Raw genomic sequence first — 14,868 nt, 5'->3', positions numbered from 1 at the left:
AAGCAAGCAATGCTGGTGCAGTTCTTCACATTGCATCACCCTGACCTCTTCTGTCTCCCTATTCCTCTTTCAAAGTCTCTTATGATTACACTGGACCCACTCAATAGTCCAGGAAAATCTCCCTATCTCAAAGTCAGCTGATTAGCAACCTTAATTCCATCCTCATGTTAGGCAGATGATATATTAAATGGTAAGGATGTAGATTGCTTCTCTCTTCTCAGAGTGAGTTAGAATTATTTCCATGTTGGACTTCAGGAAGTTCCTGATAACAAACCTTTGTTTTCAAGACTTCTTTCTTAAGATAGAACAGTAAAAACTAATGAAATATTTATTTGTTAGAGCTCTTTTATCCTTGAGTTCATTCATCAGCAAATGAACTCTTTGAACCTCAAGTCTGAGAAGCTGGAAATGCTAAGTTAGAAATATCAGCAATAGTAGATGGTATTATTTCTTATACCTGTCCCACATTTAATAAATGCTTTCATTGAGGGCAGTTCTCATATAAGTGATATGTTCTGTTTAGATTACTATATTAAAGCCCCCATGGCTGTTTAACTTAGCCTTTCATAAGTAATTTTTTCCTTAATACCTTTATAAGGTAATGGCCTGTTTTCTCTGTGGTACGGCATTTTAGTTTTGGCAAGCTCCCTTTTTTCTACCATGTGAAGAAAATATGTCTAGAACAGCATTGTCCAATAGATCTTTCTGCCATGGTGAAATGTTGTAAGCTGTCCAGTACATTAGCCACTAGCCAGATGTTGCTACTGAGCACTTGAAATGAAGTTAGTTAATGTGGTGGATGAGCTGAAATTTTCATTGTATTTATTTTAATGAATTTAAATTTAAATAGTCACGTGTAGCTATACTGGACAGTGCAGATCTAGAATGCACATTAAAAATAGCTGGAGCAGTAGACAAGTATAATTACTATGTCTTCACACCCCATCCCTTTCTCAAGCTATTCAACTCTTATTCATTCCTCCCTGAAACTTTCAGATCACTCTGACCCATATAGATATCTTTCTTCTCTGAACTCTTATTAAAAACTTAATTGCTTTACAATGGAAGTTAGTGTATGATTATATCCTGTACAATAGTTTTAGTGTGTTTTAGCATAAAAAATACAAAAACACTACCAGCTTCTATTCATTGAAAGCTTATAGTACTAAACACTTCACAAATCTTATTTCATCTTCTTAATAGTCATGTATAGTGTGTATTATAATCTCCATTTTACCTATGGCAAAATTATGGCTCAGAGGGTTGATGTGACTTGCTCAGGTAAAACAGGTAATGAGTAGCAGAGCTCAAACTTGAAATCAGGTCTATAATTCCAGTCTACACTGGCAGGGATCCTGTTGGGAGTACCAGGGTCATAGGAGATTCTCTGGCCTGATTTGATTATTGGAAGCCATCATAACAAACCTAAACCTGCTTGAAGAAACTATTTTGTAACAATTATAGCCTAGTGGAAATGAAATATCATAATTCAATACAGATTATTAGTATTTCATTTATAGTAAAAGATCATTCCAAAGTTCTTCCATCATAAACTAGACATATCACTTTCTTAAAGACCAATTGCTCCATCTAGTGAAAACCAATGGGAATACTCTACCCATTAAGAATTTAAGACTTCCAGTAGGAACTGTACCTTCCTCAGGGGATCTCTTGGAAATTAGTGGAAATGTATTTTGATTATTTAAAAAGAATGGGGGTTTTATTGGCTTTCATTAGGTGCAGCCAGGAATGCTAGTTGTCATACATGAAGTTCTCAACAAAAATTTCCCCACTTCTGAGAGGGGAATCCCACTTGTATTTGTTTATCTGAGCTTGGAATTTAACATAATTTTACATATAAAAGCAAAATGTTTGCTCTGTTTTACTATTTAATTAATTTTCCAGGAAGGAAATAATGGCATTTCATCTAATTTCATCAGTTGTAAAATATAGTATCATTTAAATATCACCAAGAAAGGGGGGAAAAAAAGAAAAAACATTGCCAATTAAACTGACACAATGCATTCTTATATATAATTGTTATTTTATCTTTAAAGAGTTCTTGTACACTTATTTAGACATAAATCAAATATCACATAGGACATATATAAAAGAAAAAACAAAAGCAAAGTAAATTAAGGTATTTCCAAAATTTCTTCATATACACAAAATTTTCTGAAACAGCTTTTGACTTAGGGTTGCCAACATCATGTCTTTTTCAAACAGTATTACTCTCTCTGCTGCCAACCATGATAATTTTCATGATACTATGTTACTTAAAACAGTGCTCAACTCTGGTGTCTAGGATTTTCTTCAAAGCCACTGACACCAATTATGTAAGTTTTGATGTTGATACTTTCTTGAGCCTTCAAACAATATTGATGGAAAGTTTGCAGACAATAACCAGTATTTATATCCTCCTTTCAGATAGTCAGTCCAGAAATGAAATCAGTAACAATAACTAAGTTTGCACATGCTTAGGCAATGACAATAACAACCATGTCAGGACTGACACTTGGCTGACAGCTCTTATAAGACAGGCTAATTTCAGAAATGTGAAAATGTATTTCTTACAAGGGAACAAATACAGGGCTAAGGCAATCAAGGGAAACTTTTTCTTGTTCTTTTCTAAAACTTGACTGAAATTTGGTCACTAATTCAGAAAATCTCATCATCAGGAGTAATTAATGCTAGTCATGGTATTTGAACCACAAGTAAAAGTGACCTGTAGGTCTCCATCCATGATGATTATACCAAAAAGTATAACTTTCTAAATACTTTGTCATTTATAGTATAGGCATGTTACTACCTTTACATATTAAAAGATACTATTATAAATTGTTTTTCTTTTTTATATCAGAGCCAAGTCATTATATTGATTTTTCTATTTATATGCATAGGTAGGCTATATTATCTTTGAATTTCATTTCATGAAAGACTGTTTTAGAAAATATGTTATAAAAGGGCGACATTTGGTCTGAAAGGGTTTAGAAAATACTGAATTTAGGAATCATGAATAAATGTTTTTCCTGTAAACAGAAAGCAAATCCTTGGGGGAATATTCCTAACAAATATTAATATGTTTGTGGATAGGGGAACAGGGGAGGAGGCAAAAAAATTGTGTATCAATTTACCATTAAGAGATAGTTTTATTCTCTTGTTTTGAGAAAGTGACTTCGCATTTTGTACATGTGAAGAGCATGAACTCTTAAGTAAAACTACCTGGACTCAAATCATGGTTCTACCATTCTTTATGTCATTTTGAGTTAATGACTTGGTCTTTCTTTGTCTCATTTCCCTAGTGAGTAAAATAAAGATGACAAGAGTATTACCTCACAGAGCTTTTAGAACTAATTGGTACAATACATGAGATGGTGTTTACAACAGTGGCTGGTATGTCAGAAGCAGTAAATATATGAAAGCTAACATTGGTTATAACTGTTTTTTATATATATATATATATATATATATATATATATATATATATTTCTGCCAAAATACCTGAACTTCTGCTAAACTCCTTACTACCTGAGAAATTATTCTCAGTAAATTTATGATTTATGGTGGAAAATAACTCCACAATTTTGTGAATGTTTTATCACAAACCCATATTAGAAATGATGAGACTATTTTCTGGTAATGATGTTTATTGCCAATTGCCACAGAAATGTTCTGTATTATACAAATATGTCCCCACAGTCCAAAGTACAAAAAGGTAATATATGAAGTGTAACAAAATACATTCCTCCATCAAATAAAATGTGTTGCCAGTTCAGACACATTAGTGGTTTTTATAAGGTCATTTAAGGTTTATTTTATTCAAATCAACAAATATCATTAAGGATCTACCAAAATCTCAGTTCCAGGCGATGCAGAGTAAGCATAAAAGAAAAAGCACTGTCCTCCTATTTCATGGGAAGATCCTGGGATGCTGGAATGATGACACCGTATGTGAAACACTAGAGTCACTAAGAGGAAGAGTATTAAATTGCATGGTACAACTCATAAGAGTTGCAGGAAGTCAAAGGAAGATCAATAAATTGTAGGATGGTTAAGAAAAGTTGTGCAGGAGAAGAGAGGGGGAATGTAGTAGCTATTATATGTATGACCTGGTTAAGTTATTTAAACTCTCAGCGTTACTGTTTTGTCCTTTACACAATTTGAAAATTTAATGCGTGTAAAATGCCAAGCACATTCTAAAGCAAGATAGGTTTGTGGTGGAGTCTTAGAGAATGGTATCTGCTTAAAGAATGTTTCAGATAGCAGGATAACCCATGTCATATAAAAGACACACATATTCCTTTTAAGATTTCAAGTTTAAAAAGGTAAGGAAAAACTTCCACAAATAATGACCTTACTATTAGAACAATTTTGTGTGGCAAATAATCGTATTTATCCTCCTGTGTGCTAAAATAAATCCTTGAGCACATGAGACTTGATGCAGGTTAAAATCCTACAGAGTTCCTTCTTATAAGCAAAACTTTTTTCTTTAAACACAGAAATGGCATAGAATATACATATCTGCTTTCCCCTCTAAATCCTTGCTTCTCACTGGTTTTTCCCTTATTTAAAAGTGATCATAACCTAGGCTCACCATTATCTATAACAAAGAGTTATAATCATTTCTCTGCTGTGATTTTCAGATAATTAAAATTATTAAAAAAATACAATTTCTTCATTTTCTATATAAAGTCAAGCAAATATTACCTATCACCACTTTTCCAATAATAGAAACACAATAAGAGAAGGGAGGATTCCTCCAAAGTGTCTCAACACTATCCAGGGAAATTATACTTACCAGAGTCCTGATAACATTTACATGTACCATCTTTCATTGGAGTTTTTCCTAACATCAGTTAGAGCACTAATTTTCCCAGTAAGCAGAAGCAGAGAAAATAAGAGGATAATATTATGAGGACAACATAATGGTGACTTTGACAAATAAAGCTGGATGTTCAAGGACGGGTCAAAGCCTGGCACTGTCTTCTACATAAAAATAGAAGGCATATTAGAGTAATAAAGGTTTCCACTTCAGGCCAAACTAAATTATTCCAATTCCAAGGCTGAGGATAATTTCATGGCAATTAGAAAGAAGTGGGCCTTGTGGAAAATACCATTATTCATTCTTTTTCATACAGAAGTAATTTCAGCTGTGCATCACAGGATGTATATCCATTTTTTACATAGAAATGAAATTATGGCCTGTAATCATTACTTTAGCTTATTCAGAAAGGAGAGAATTGGGAATACAGTGTTGGTAGTTTGAGGCTTGGCTATGTAAACTCACCTAAATATGTTGATCTTTTCAGAGTTTGTCATACTGTGTGACCACACAAATGTAAATTATTTGTAAAACAAAATTGTTTTTCCTGTTCTTTTAATGCTTTCAGTCTTTGATGCACATGTACAAATTTATTTTGACTAGGACTTTCTTCCTGCACATGGTAGGGCAGTCCTCCAGTTTCCTGGTGGCAGACAGGGAAGAAATCTCTATGCCTCTTCTGCAAGCACCAAGGTACAGTCAGGAGAAACCGTATTCTACTCATTTGTTCTTTTATTTAACATTCTAATAATCTATGCAACACTGCAAGGCAGTATGCTAGGCACAAAGCAAAGAGTGGTAAACAAAAACATGACCTCGTATTCCTGGAGTTCATGGTTTTCTCAAATGTCTTTTACGGTTTTGGTATTTATTTTGTGTTCTGAGAATTGCATAAGTAGATTCTGGTCTTGATAACCAAAAAGAAACTCAAAATATGATAAATCAAGTGGTTAGGCAGGACCTCAGAGGAAGCAACGGGCAAGACTGAAGTAGCAATTGGCTGCTACTAGGGAAAACTTGAAGCACATAGAGATGCAACACAAACTATCTACCCAAGGACTACCCATTTCCTGTTGCTTCTGTAACAAATTACCACAAACCTAATAACTTAAACTTACACAAATTAATTATCCTACAGTGTTGGAGGTTAAGCATCATATAATCAAGGCGCTAGCAGGACTGCATTCCTTTGCAGGCTCTTTGGGAGAATGTTTCTTTACTTTTCCAACTTTTAGAGGCTGCTGAATCCTGGTTCCTTCCTCCACCTTCAAAGCCTGCAGCGTAGCCTTTTCAAATCTCTCTCTCTTTTGTTTCTCTTTCTCATATCTTCTTTGGTCATCACCTCTTCTCAGACTGACACTCTTGTTTCCTTTTCATAAGGAGCCCTATAATTACAGAGGACCCATACAAATAATCCAGGATAATCACCCATCTCCAGATCCTTAAACTAATCATATCTGCAAAGTCTCTTTAGCAGGTAAGAAACATATGGGTTTTGAAGATTCAGAGTTGGTCATTTCTGAGGGCCTTTATTCAGCCTACAAAGCAGAGAGAAAAAAGGCAAAGGAAATAGAAAAAAAAGGTTTGACTTTTTTGCACTTCAAGTCAAGTATGTTGGCATTTTGCAAGTTTGTTTTCTACTTCGACCATTTTGGTTATCCATTTTAACTGGCTTTTCTTCATTAAAATGGTGGCAGCCTCTGCTCTCCCCACCACACTGGTATCTCTCCGAGGCCTTGTAACTCTTAACACCAGTTTTCTTCACAAGTGAACAATTAAAAATAAAGCCCAAGACACTGACATAACTCATAAATTAACTCTATGAGCTGACTGTCACAAATACACACTGCATTACAGCCAAACTTTCCTATCTCCTTGCAGAACTAAATTCTGTAACAAATTAACAATTTATAGAGCTGGAAATAGATTTTCTACTTTCTACCCTGAGGGGCCATTGAGCAAGATTCAGCAAATGGATCCTGGCTTAATACCTGCAGACATTACGTAGCACAAGCTCTTCTTCGATGCAGATTATAAATTTAAGGTTTAGCGAGGAATACTATGCGTCACTTAAGTGGTAAAAAAGCCACTGAGTAGCTGGTGCCCCCAGTAAGGTTATAGGCTACGCTTATTTCATGCCATTTCTACTTGTGAAAAGAGAAACAATTTGCAATTCATCTTAGTTTAAAAAATACAGAAAAGATTTTTGCTTCAGGACATTATGGACTAACAGGGAATAGATTAACTTTCCTGCCTTAAAAAAAAAAATACTGAAAACCAGAAAAACATGTTTTCATACAAAGTATGCAGTCTAGCAGTGTGACCGCTACCATTACCCCAATTTACAAGCTGGAGGCACTTTCCAGATGCACTCTCGGTAGGGCCCTCAGTTCTTTCGGCCTCTGAGTCCAATCTGCATTTATTTATATGTCAAATTATTGCTCCACCGGATAAAATTCATAGAAGTAAAACTGTAAAAACACGCCCTAACGCCAGACGACGGCAGAGCCAAACCAGTAGCACAGAAGTCTCGCGTTGAGGTGAGCTCTACAGCCGTGACGTTACCCTCACGGAGACACTCGCGAGACCGGCGGGTGGGTGGTGCCAGCGGTCCCTTTACAGCTAGCGCGGCTTCTGTGAGGAAAACAGACGTTAATAAACCTTCGGTTGGTCTGGCTGCTACCAACATGAGCGGCCTGGATGGGGTCGAGAGGACCCTTCTCCTCCAGGCCTGCAGCTCCACTACTCCTGACCAGGCCCCAGGAGACCCCGACCCACACCCGAGCCTGAAGCTCCGCGATGACACCAAGGCGTCACAGGTGATGGCGGAGACGGGTGAGGGAGGCTTGGAGGTGGTCGTACTCCCACAGCCCCAGCTTTCAGAGGACGGCGGACCCTTCCACGATCCCGCGGGCTGTGCCCATAGTCCCCAGATCCGAGTCGGTGGGGATCGCGGTGACGGAGTGGCTGAAGCGGGGCTAGACGAGGCTCCGCCTCCCTCCAGAGGCCTGGGAGCCGAGTCTGTGTCCATGGCAACGGACGGCGGCTTTAACAATGGCTGTCAGCTTGGTGAGCTGCGCGGCCCAGGCGCGGAGAAGGCCTTAGAAACTTGTGGCGCAGAGAGGTCGGGGTCCGAGGTGGTGGCAGAGGCTGAGGCCGAAGAAGTGAACACTGAAGTGAACACCATCTTCTCAGTAGCAGTGGATAATGAGGTGATGGAAAAGGAAGGAGTGAAGGAAGAGAAAGTAGTGGAGCAGGAGATGGAGGTAGAGAAGACAGTAGGTGAAGAAATAAAAATGGCGGAGGAAAACGGAATGGTAGAGGAGGTGAAGGAGGAGGCAGGGCCCCAGCCCCTGAATGTGAATCTCCGCATGAACCCCCTGGAGGCCATCCAGCTGGAACTGGACACTGTGAATGCTCAGGCTGACAGGGCCTTTCAACAACTGGAACATAAGTTTGGACGGATGCGTCGACACTACCTGGAGCGGAGGAACTACATCATTCAGAATATCCCGGGCTTCTGGGTCACTGCCTTTCGGAACCATCCCCAGCTGTCCCCCATGATTAGGGGCCAAGATGCAGAGATGTTAAGATACATAACCAATTTGGAAGTGAAGGAATTCAGACACCCGAGAACTGGCTGCAAGTTCAAGTTCTTCTTTCGAAGAAACCCCTACTTCAGAAACAAGCTTATTGTCAAGGAGTATGAAGTCAGAGCCTCTGGCCGAGTGGTGTCTCTTTCCACTCCAATCATATGGCGTAGGGGCTATGAACCCCAGTCCTTCATTCGCAGGAACCAAGACGTTGTCTGCAGTTTCTTTACCTGGTTTTCAGACCACAGCGTTCCAGAGTCTGATAGGATTGCCGAGATTATCAAAGAGGATCTGTGGCCAAATCCACTGCAATATTACCTGCTTCGTGAAGGAGCCCGTAGAGCCAGACGTCGCCCAATAAGGGAGCCAGTGGAGATCCCTAGACCCTTTGGGTTCCAGTCTGGTTAAACTTTTCCTTGGGACTACCCCTGCAGAAATCCCCTAAGACCTCTTGCTGGACCTGTGCTTGGGCAACAGAAATGGGTATGCCTTCTACTTTTTTGTTTTCCTGACATTTCCACAACATTTTTTTCTCTGGACGTTTAGTTCTCTCAGTCTCAAAGCTGAGACCTTCATGGCCGTGCTTCTCACTCTGCACAGCCTGGCTTCTCCACTTCTATACAACCTTCATGCTGTTCTGCCTTAGTGTAACATGCTGCATGACCATGAATTTACTAATAAGCCAAGTAAATGATGCTCTAAATAGCACCGCCTTTATCTGCACTGCTTGGACCCTGTTTGTTTCCAGGACCGCTGGTCTGGCTCTTACCACTTGGAATTGTAGCTTTTTCTAGGAGTGCATTCTACCCTTATGCTCTGCAGTGCAGGCATATAGCCTGTGGACATTTGCAGGACATTAATGATATATCAAGGGAGAGCAGCAGTGGGCCACTTGGTCTTTGTGACTTATGTGACTTCATTGCTCCCCTTGCACCTCTGCTCACCACCTATTGTTGCCTGCTTCTGGCTGTGCCCACCCCTCTTAGCTGCTGCCTACTGGATGAACATCTTTCCCAGATCATTGTCAGCCAGATATTTGGTAAACCAGAATCCCCAGAACTGGTGGTGCACCCGTTTCCTTCTAGCAAAAGATTCCTTTCCCGCCCGTTCATTCCTCTACCCAAAAGACATCTCAAATCCTCACCCCTTCTTTGCTGGACCCCTATCATCTAGGAACCCTACTGTCAGGCAAACGGTTGAGGTGACAGGTTAGACCTTGTCCTCATGACAAGAGTAAGGATGGTGTTCAGGCTTTCTCAACCTCAACTAGTGAATTCACACAAAACATAGCTACCCGTTTGTACCTCCTTTTCTTATCCTGTACATGATTGTCAAGATAACAGTACACTTTCTGTGTGTCACTTATCTCAAAATAAAAATAAAAATAAAGATGGCTTAGAAACATCTGCAAAAGCAGACCTTTTAGTTTAATTTAGCTCTCTCCATGATTTCCAGGGACAGCTTGTCTTGTAAAGTAGAGTGCCAGAACTCTTTATTTCCCTCTGCTTTCTTCCCCACCCCCCAACACCTGGAAGATTTAAGGGAGACAGATCTAGATTTAAGGGAGACAGATCTAGATGGAATTGGAAGTGTTATCTAGTTCATAATGGGTACAAGAACTAAAGAGACTGTGATGGGTGCCCTAGGCAGGGGATACTGAACAAAAGACCAGGCAAAAATAAGCCAGGTAAAAATCAGGCCTAAAATTAAGACTGGCTGACAGAGTGTTAAAGAAAAGTTTTGTGTTGTTTTTTCTTTCCCCCTATGTTAGTGGTGATGAGAGGAGAAATACTTTTTCTTAGAATACTTTTTCCATGGTAGAATTGAAGGAGAATGGAGTGTTAAATTGTTGCCTAGGGAAGAGTTCTTTAAAGAAAAAAACAACTTTAGATGCTTTCTCTCTTGTTTTCATTTGATTTAATTTATGTAGAAGATAAATATTGTGGCCTTCATCTAACTAGTATTTAGTAAAATCCTGTTATTTTCTGTGTTTCTGCTTACTGGGAAAATTAAGCTGTATAGGCTTTCTTTTCTTTCATTTTGCACCATTTAGTAAAATAACAGTCTTACTTTCCAGTACGACATAGAGACTTAAATCAATACTCATAATGGTTTTCAACTTTTTTCTGTGAAAACAGCATTTTTAGAAATAGAAATAACTTGAACATGTCAGATTCTCAAGACTTTGGAAATTGTTATCTTCATGTTAAAATAACCTGCAAAAAATAGTGGCTTGTCTTGATAATTGCCCTGGTAACAACTTAGTAATTGTTGTCTCTTTTCCTAAATAGCTTAAATACTTGGGAGATTGCTCTTGTCAATTTGGAAGTGTACCACTGGCATATTTATCTTTCTATGTATGCATGATGGTAAAATAAAACCATGTTTTTCTGTGAAAGGTCTTATTTTTCACCCTGCTAACAAACATGCTTGAAATTATTCAAGGTAACAGACTATGGAGTTTAATAAAGTTCTTAAATGGATACAATGGCATTTTCTCAAAAGCAGAATAAAATAGGGCACACTACCTTATCTTGCAAGGTAGGAAGTGATGTTGCTTTTGTTTGCTTTAAAATGTCCACGATTGGAACTGCTTACTCACTATGTCTACTTTTTTCCCTTACAGTTTGTGCAGCACTCCCCACCCCCCTTCACTTTCTGTTTAGATAATAGTCTCATGTCATTCAGGCTTTTTAGTCACTTGTGCATTTAATAAGCACACATTCAGAGAATTCTTACCTTCAGTGATATACTCTTCTATCCCGTAATTTTTCAGCTGTAAAAACTTGTTTTGTTCTTCAAACCTCACAACCTTCTATTTCTGTCAAATCTTTTAAGACCTGTCATAAATAATGCTTCTGCTTTATAGTTTTTCTCTTCCCTTTAGGGAAGATGGAGTTTTTTATTTTTATTTTTTTTAATGTACTTGGTGTACTTTGGAGGATTTTCTGTTCTAGAAAATAACACAGTAATTCATTATATTGAATTCCATGAATATTTACTAAGGCATTCTGTCAGGCCCCAGGAAGATAACAAGTAGAAGAAGATAAAGTGCATTCCATTTATTGTTAAAGAACTGGAGAAAGACTGATAGGCAAACAAATAATTAACGCATAGTGATACAGTAAAATAAAATAGAAAGATTTATCCACATGTTTTTTTACTGTCCCTTTCTAGTTGGAAGGTTTGTGGAGGCAGGGATTGGGGGAGGGTATGATAAGCAAACAAGTAATTGACACAGTAATGCAGTAAAAGAACACAAAGACATATTCACATGTTTTTCACTATCCCTTTCTAGATTGAAAGTTTTGTGAAAGCAGAGAGGGTGGAGGGTGTTTTTGCCTCCTTCACTTCATCTAGCTTAATGTTTTTTTTTCACATAGCTATTATGAGATAAATAGTGAACAACGAAATGAACAACTCAAATGGAGAAAGAAAATAACTTAGTGCCCAGGAAGACTTTTGATGAGGTAATGAAGAAAATGGCTTTCAAAGCATTAGTAAAATTATGTAAAAACTTTTGCAAAGCCTTTATTAAATAAAAGCAAGTTTCTTGTTTAAGTAGTTAGAAAAAGTCCAGATGCTGTAACAATTAACCTTTCACTTGCCATCTTAACAGATTGTTAACTTCGGATCAACTCTTTATGTGCTTCGTTTTTGTACATCTTAAGGTGACTTAAACCGGAGATTGAAGGCTGTTGGACTCTAAACATGTGCTGTCCAGTATAGTAGCCACTAGCCATCCTTGGCTATTGAGCACTTGAAATGTGGGTAGTTCAAATTGAGATCTGCTCTAAGTATAAAGGACACACTGGATTTTAAAGACTTGGTATAGAAAAAGAATTTAAAATATCTTAATTTTTTATGCTGATTGCATATTTAATATTTTTTGATATATTGGGTTAAATATGCATTACTAATTAGTTTCTCATACCCATTTTTTAAATGTGGCTACTGGTAAATTTTAAATTACATTGGACAGCATGGGTCTAGACTTCTTGATGAATATCTCAAAGCATCTAAAAATATCTAAAAATTAAACATTACATTCTCCCTATGATATTTTTTGTGACTTTAGGACAAGAGTTATCTAGCTTAAATTCAAGATGTGTAAAGTATAGCTAAAGGCCAGTGGGTAAAAAGGGTAAAATGAAATGCTTTTAATCAACTTGTTTTCAACTACCTAAGATATACTTACTATTCAGTACTTTGTAAGACATACTGTGTAAAACTATTTTTCTGGATATAAGCTAGATCTCAGTGCCAAATTGGCACTGATGGTTAATAAGTCTCCAGCAACAGGACCCATAGCTTCATATTTTTCTAGAGTAAAATGTTCTGTACTTTTTGGCTTACAGGTGTACATGAAATTCAGAAAATAAAGTAATTTTAGTCATTAAATATACCACTTTGTATATATTACATGGGCTACAAGTTTCAGCAATTAGCCAGCAATAGGAAAAAAATCTGAATCTAGTATTGCATCAAGTCAATTCAGTGCTCACCGCTTGAAGAAGCGTTAATTTTTGAAAATTAATGTAGTAATTGGTGTAACCTTGCAGCAATTATTATTTTGTATACTATATTAAGCACTCTATGGGATAGTAAAGATTGTCCTGGTCCTTGAACTCAGTATCTTATTGAGAGGATATAATTCCTTAAATGCTTTCCATAGCAAATCACATACTCAAACCAGTCACGTGCACAAGAAAACAGGATTATGTGGTTAAGAGGAGTGGTCAGATGATCAGGACCATCCCCTCAGGGCCAACTTCTTTCTCCCTGTTAATATATAATTGAAGTGGTAGATGGTATAGAAATAACAAATATAATCTTTATCCATTCATTAGTATGGAAGGCAATTCACTTGTAAGCAGTATTTTCTCCATGTTTGATTAAAATGCTTTGTTTCAGTTCTAGAGGGCCACTGTGATCCATTGCCTTTGACCTCAGAGGTTCTCTAGACCCACAGAAAAATTTCCACCAGACCGCATTAGGAAAACTGAACCAAACTTTTTTGGCTTCACTTTCTCAGGATTTGCATTGAATGTAGTTTCTTTAAGAAAAGGCCAGGAAGAAATGATTCTATTAAAAATGAAGAGTGTCATTTAAGCTGTTAACTTTTATAAATACTCAGATGTCTTACTAGTGTCCTGAAGAGAGAGGGAAGACACACTAGCTTTATGCTGGGATCAAATCACAGTTTTAGAATCTTCCTCCAAGTACATTAGCCAAAATAAATACCTTCTCTGAGCCTCAGTTTCCTTGTCCATAATGCAAGGATGGTGATACCTGTATTATAAGCTAATATTCTCCCATGTTGTATTTGGAGAATGTATTATAAGGTTGTAGAGAGGTTAACAGTAACAAACATATGGGAGCTTACTATGTGCCAGGCACTGTGCTAAAAGATTCCAAATAAAAATATCGTTAATAAATGTTAGAGTTCAAAAATGCCTAGCACAATGCCTGGCATATAATATGTAGTCGGTATTAATTACCATTTACCTTTCTTTCAGTTTTAATTTCTCATTTAATTTACATTTAGACAAGCAGTCATTTAGCCTAGTATTTCTCAAACCTGACTGCCCATTATAAATAACAGGGAGCTTTGAAAAAAATCCTGATGCCTAAGCTCTATCCTGGGCCAATTAAGTTAGACCCTAAGGTGCAGATAGGTTTGGAGTCATGGATAATCTTTCCTTGGACTCCTCAAATGAGGGAGCACCCACTCCTTTCCACTTTTGTTACATATACTCAGAAATCTACCACCTTATAACACCCAGTTATGGCAAAGTGGTTTGTAGTAAGCTCCCAGCACATATGCTCCATATTAAAACTCCTGTAGTTTTACAGAATGGAATTAGCCTGAATGCACAAAAGAGATTTCTTAAGTATTCTACGCCTCACCTCTCAACCCCCATCACCAGTAACAACCTGGTCATGATTCCTGGTAGTTTACATGACCAAGAGAGTCTTAGGAAGCAAGCTGACCACCAGTTCACCCAAGGAGGGGTGGTTCAGAGTCACTTGAAAGGAATGTTCTTGGTTAGTTAAGTGGGCCCATTAAGTTGTTTACTGCTTTGAATTATACAACTCGTAACAAGCCTATAGCTCATGGCCACAAGCCACCTGCGTTAGCAGGTGCCTCTTGGCCGAATATATCACACCTCCCTCACCTTTCCGCAAGAAAATTTAGTCTTGCTGTCCCACAGAGTCTGCTTCTGTCCATAAGTTCTGCTAAACTTGTTTAATTCTGGAGTTGTGTGGTCTCTCAACCCCATCTTAAGTTTTACGACCGTAAGTTTTCTGAACTGGTAGATGCCTGACAAAAGAGTACAAACTATATAATTGGTAAATGTGAAGTAGCAGGGGAAACTTACCTTTGATGACAGAAATCCAGAGTGGTTGCCTGAGGGTTCAGGAAAGTAACTGGGAAGAAGTAGGAGTGAG

The 14,868-nt window shown here is 37.8% G+C and overlaps 1 protein-coding gene across 1 annotated transcript; it reads left to right on the top strand.

Moving 5' to 3' along the window:
- Positions 1-7,409: 7,409 nt before the first annotated feature.
- Positions 7,410-11,004, top strand: TSPYL1 (TSPY like 1). The gene has a single exon (XM_054569854.1). It carries the CDS (start codon positions 7,510-7,512, stop codon positions 8,821-8,823), a length of 1,314 nt encoding a protein of 437 aa, XP_054425829.1. The 5' UTR covers positions 7,410-7,509; the 3' UTR covers positions 8,824-11,004.
- Positions 11,005-14,868: the final 3,864 nt, after the last annotated feature.

The sequence above is a fragment of the Pteronotus mesoamericanus genome, unplaced genomic scaffold (assembly GCF_021234165.1).
Source record: "Pteronotus mesoamericanus isolate MK-2021 breed Mesoamerican mustached bat unplaced genomic scaffold, CSHL_Meso_final contig_20, whole genome shotgun sequence".
Taxonomy (NCBI): domain Eukaryota; kingdom Metazoa; phylum Chordata; class Mammalia; order Chiroptera; family Mormoopidae; genus Pteronotus; species Pteronotus mesoamericanus.
This window is presented reverse-complemented; position numbering and strand designations above follow the sequence as displayed.

Coding starts and splice junctions, on each gene's coding strand:
- TSPYL1 (XM_054569854.1), top strand. CDS start 7,510: ATGAGCGGCCTGGATGGGGTCGAGAGGACCCTTCTCCTCCAGGCCTGC.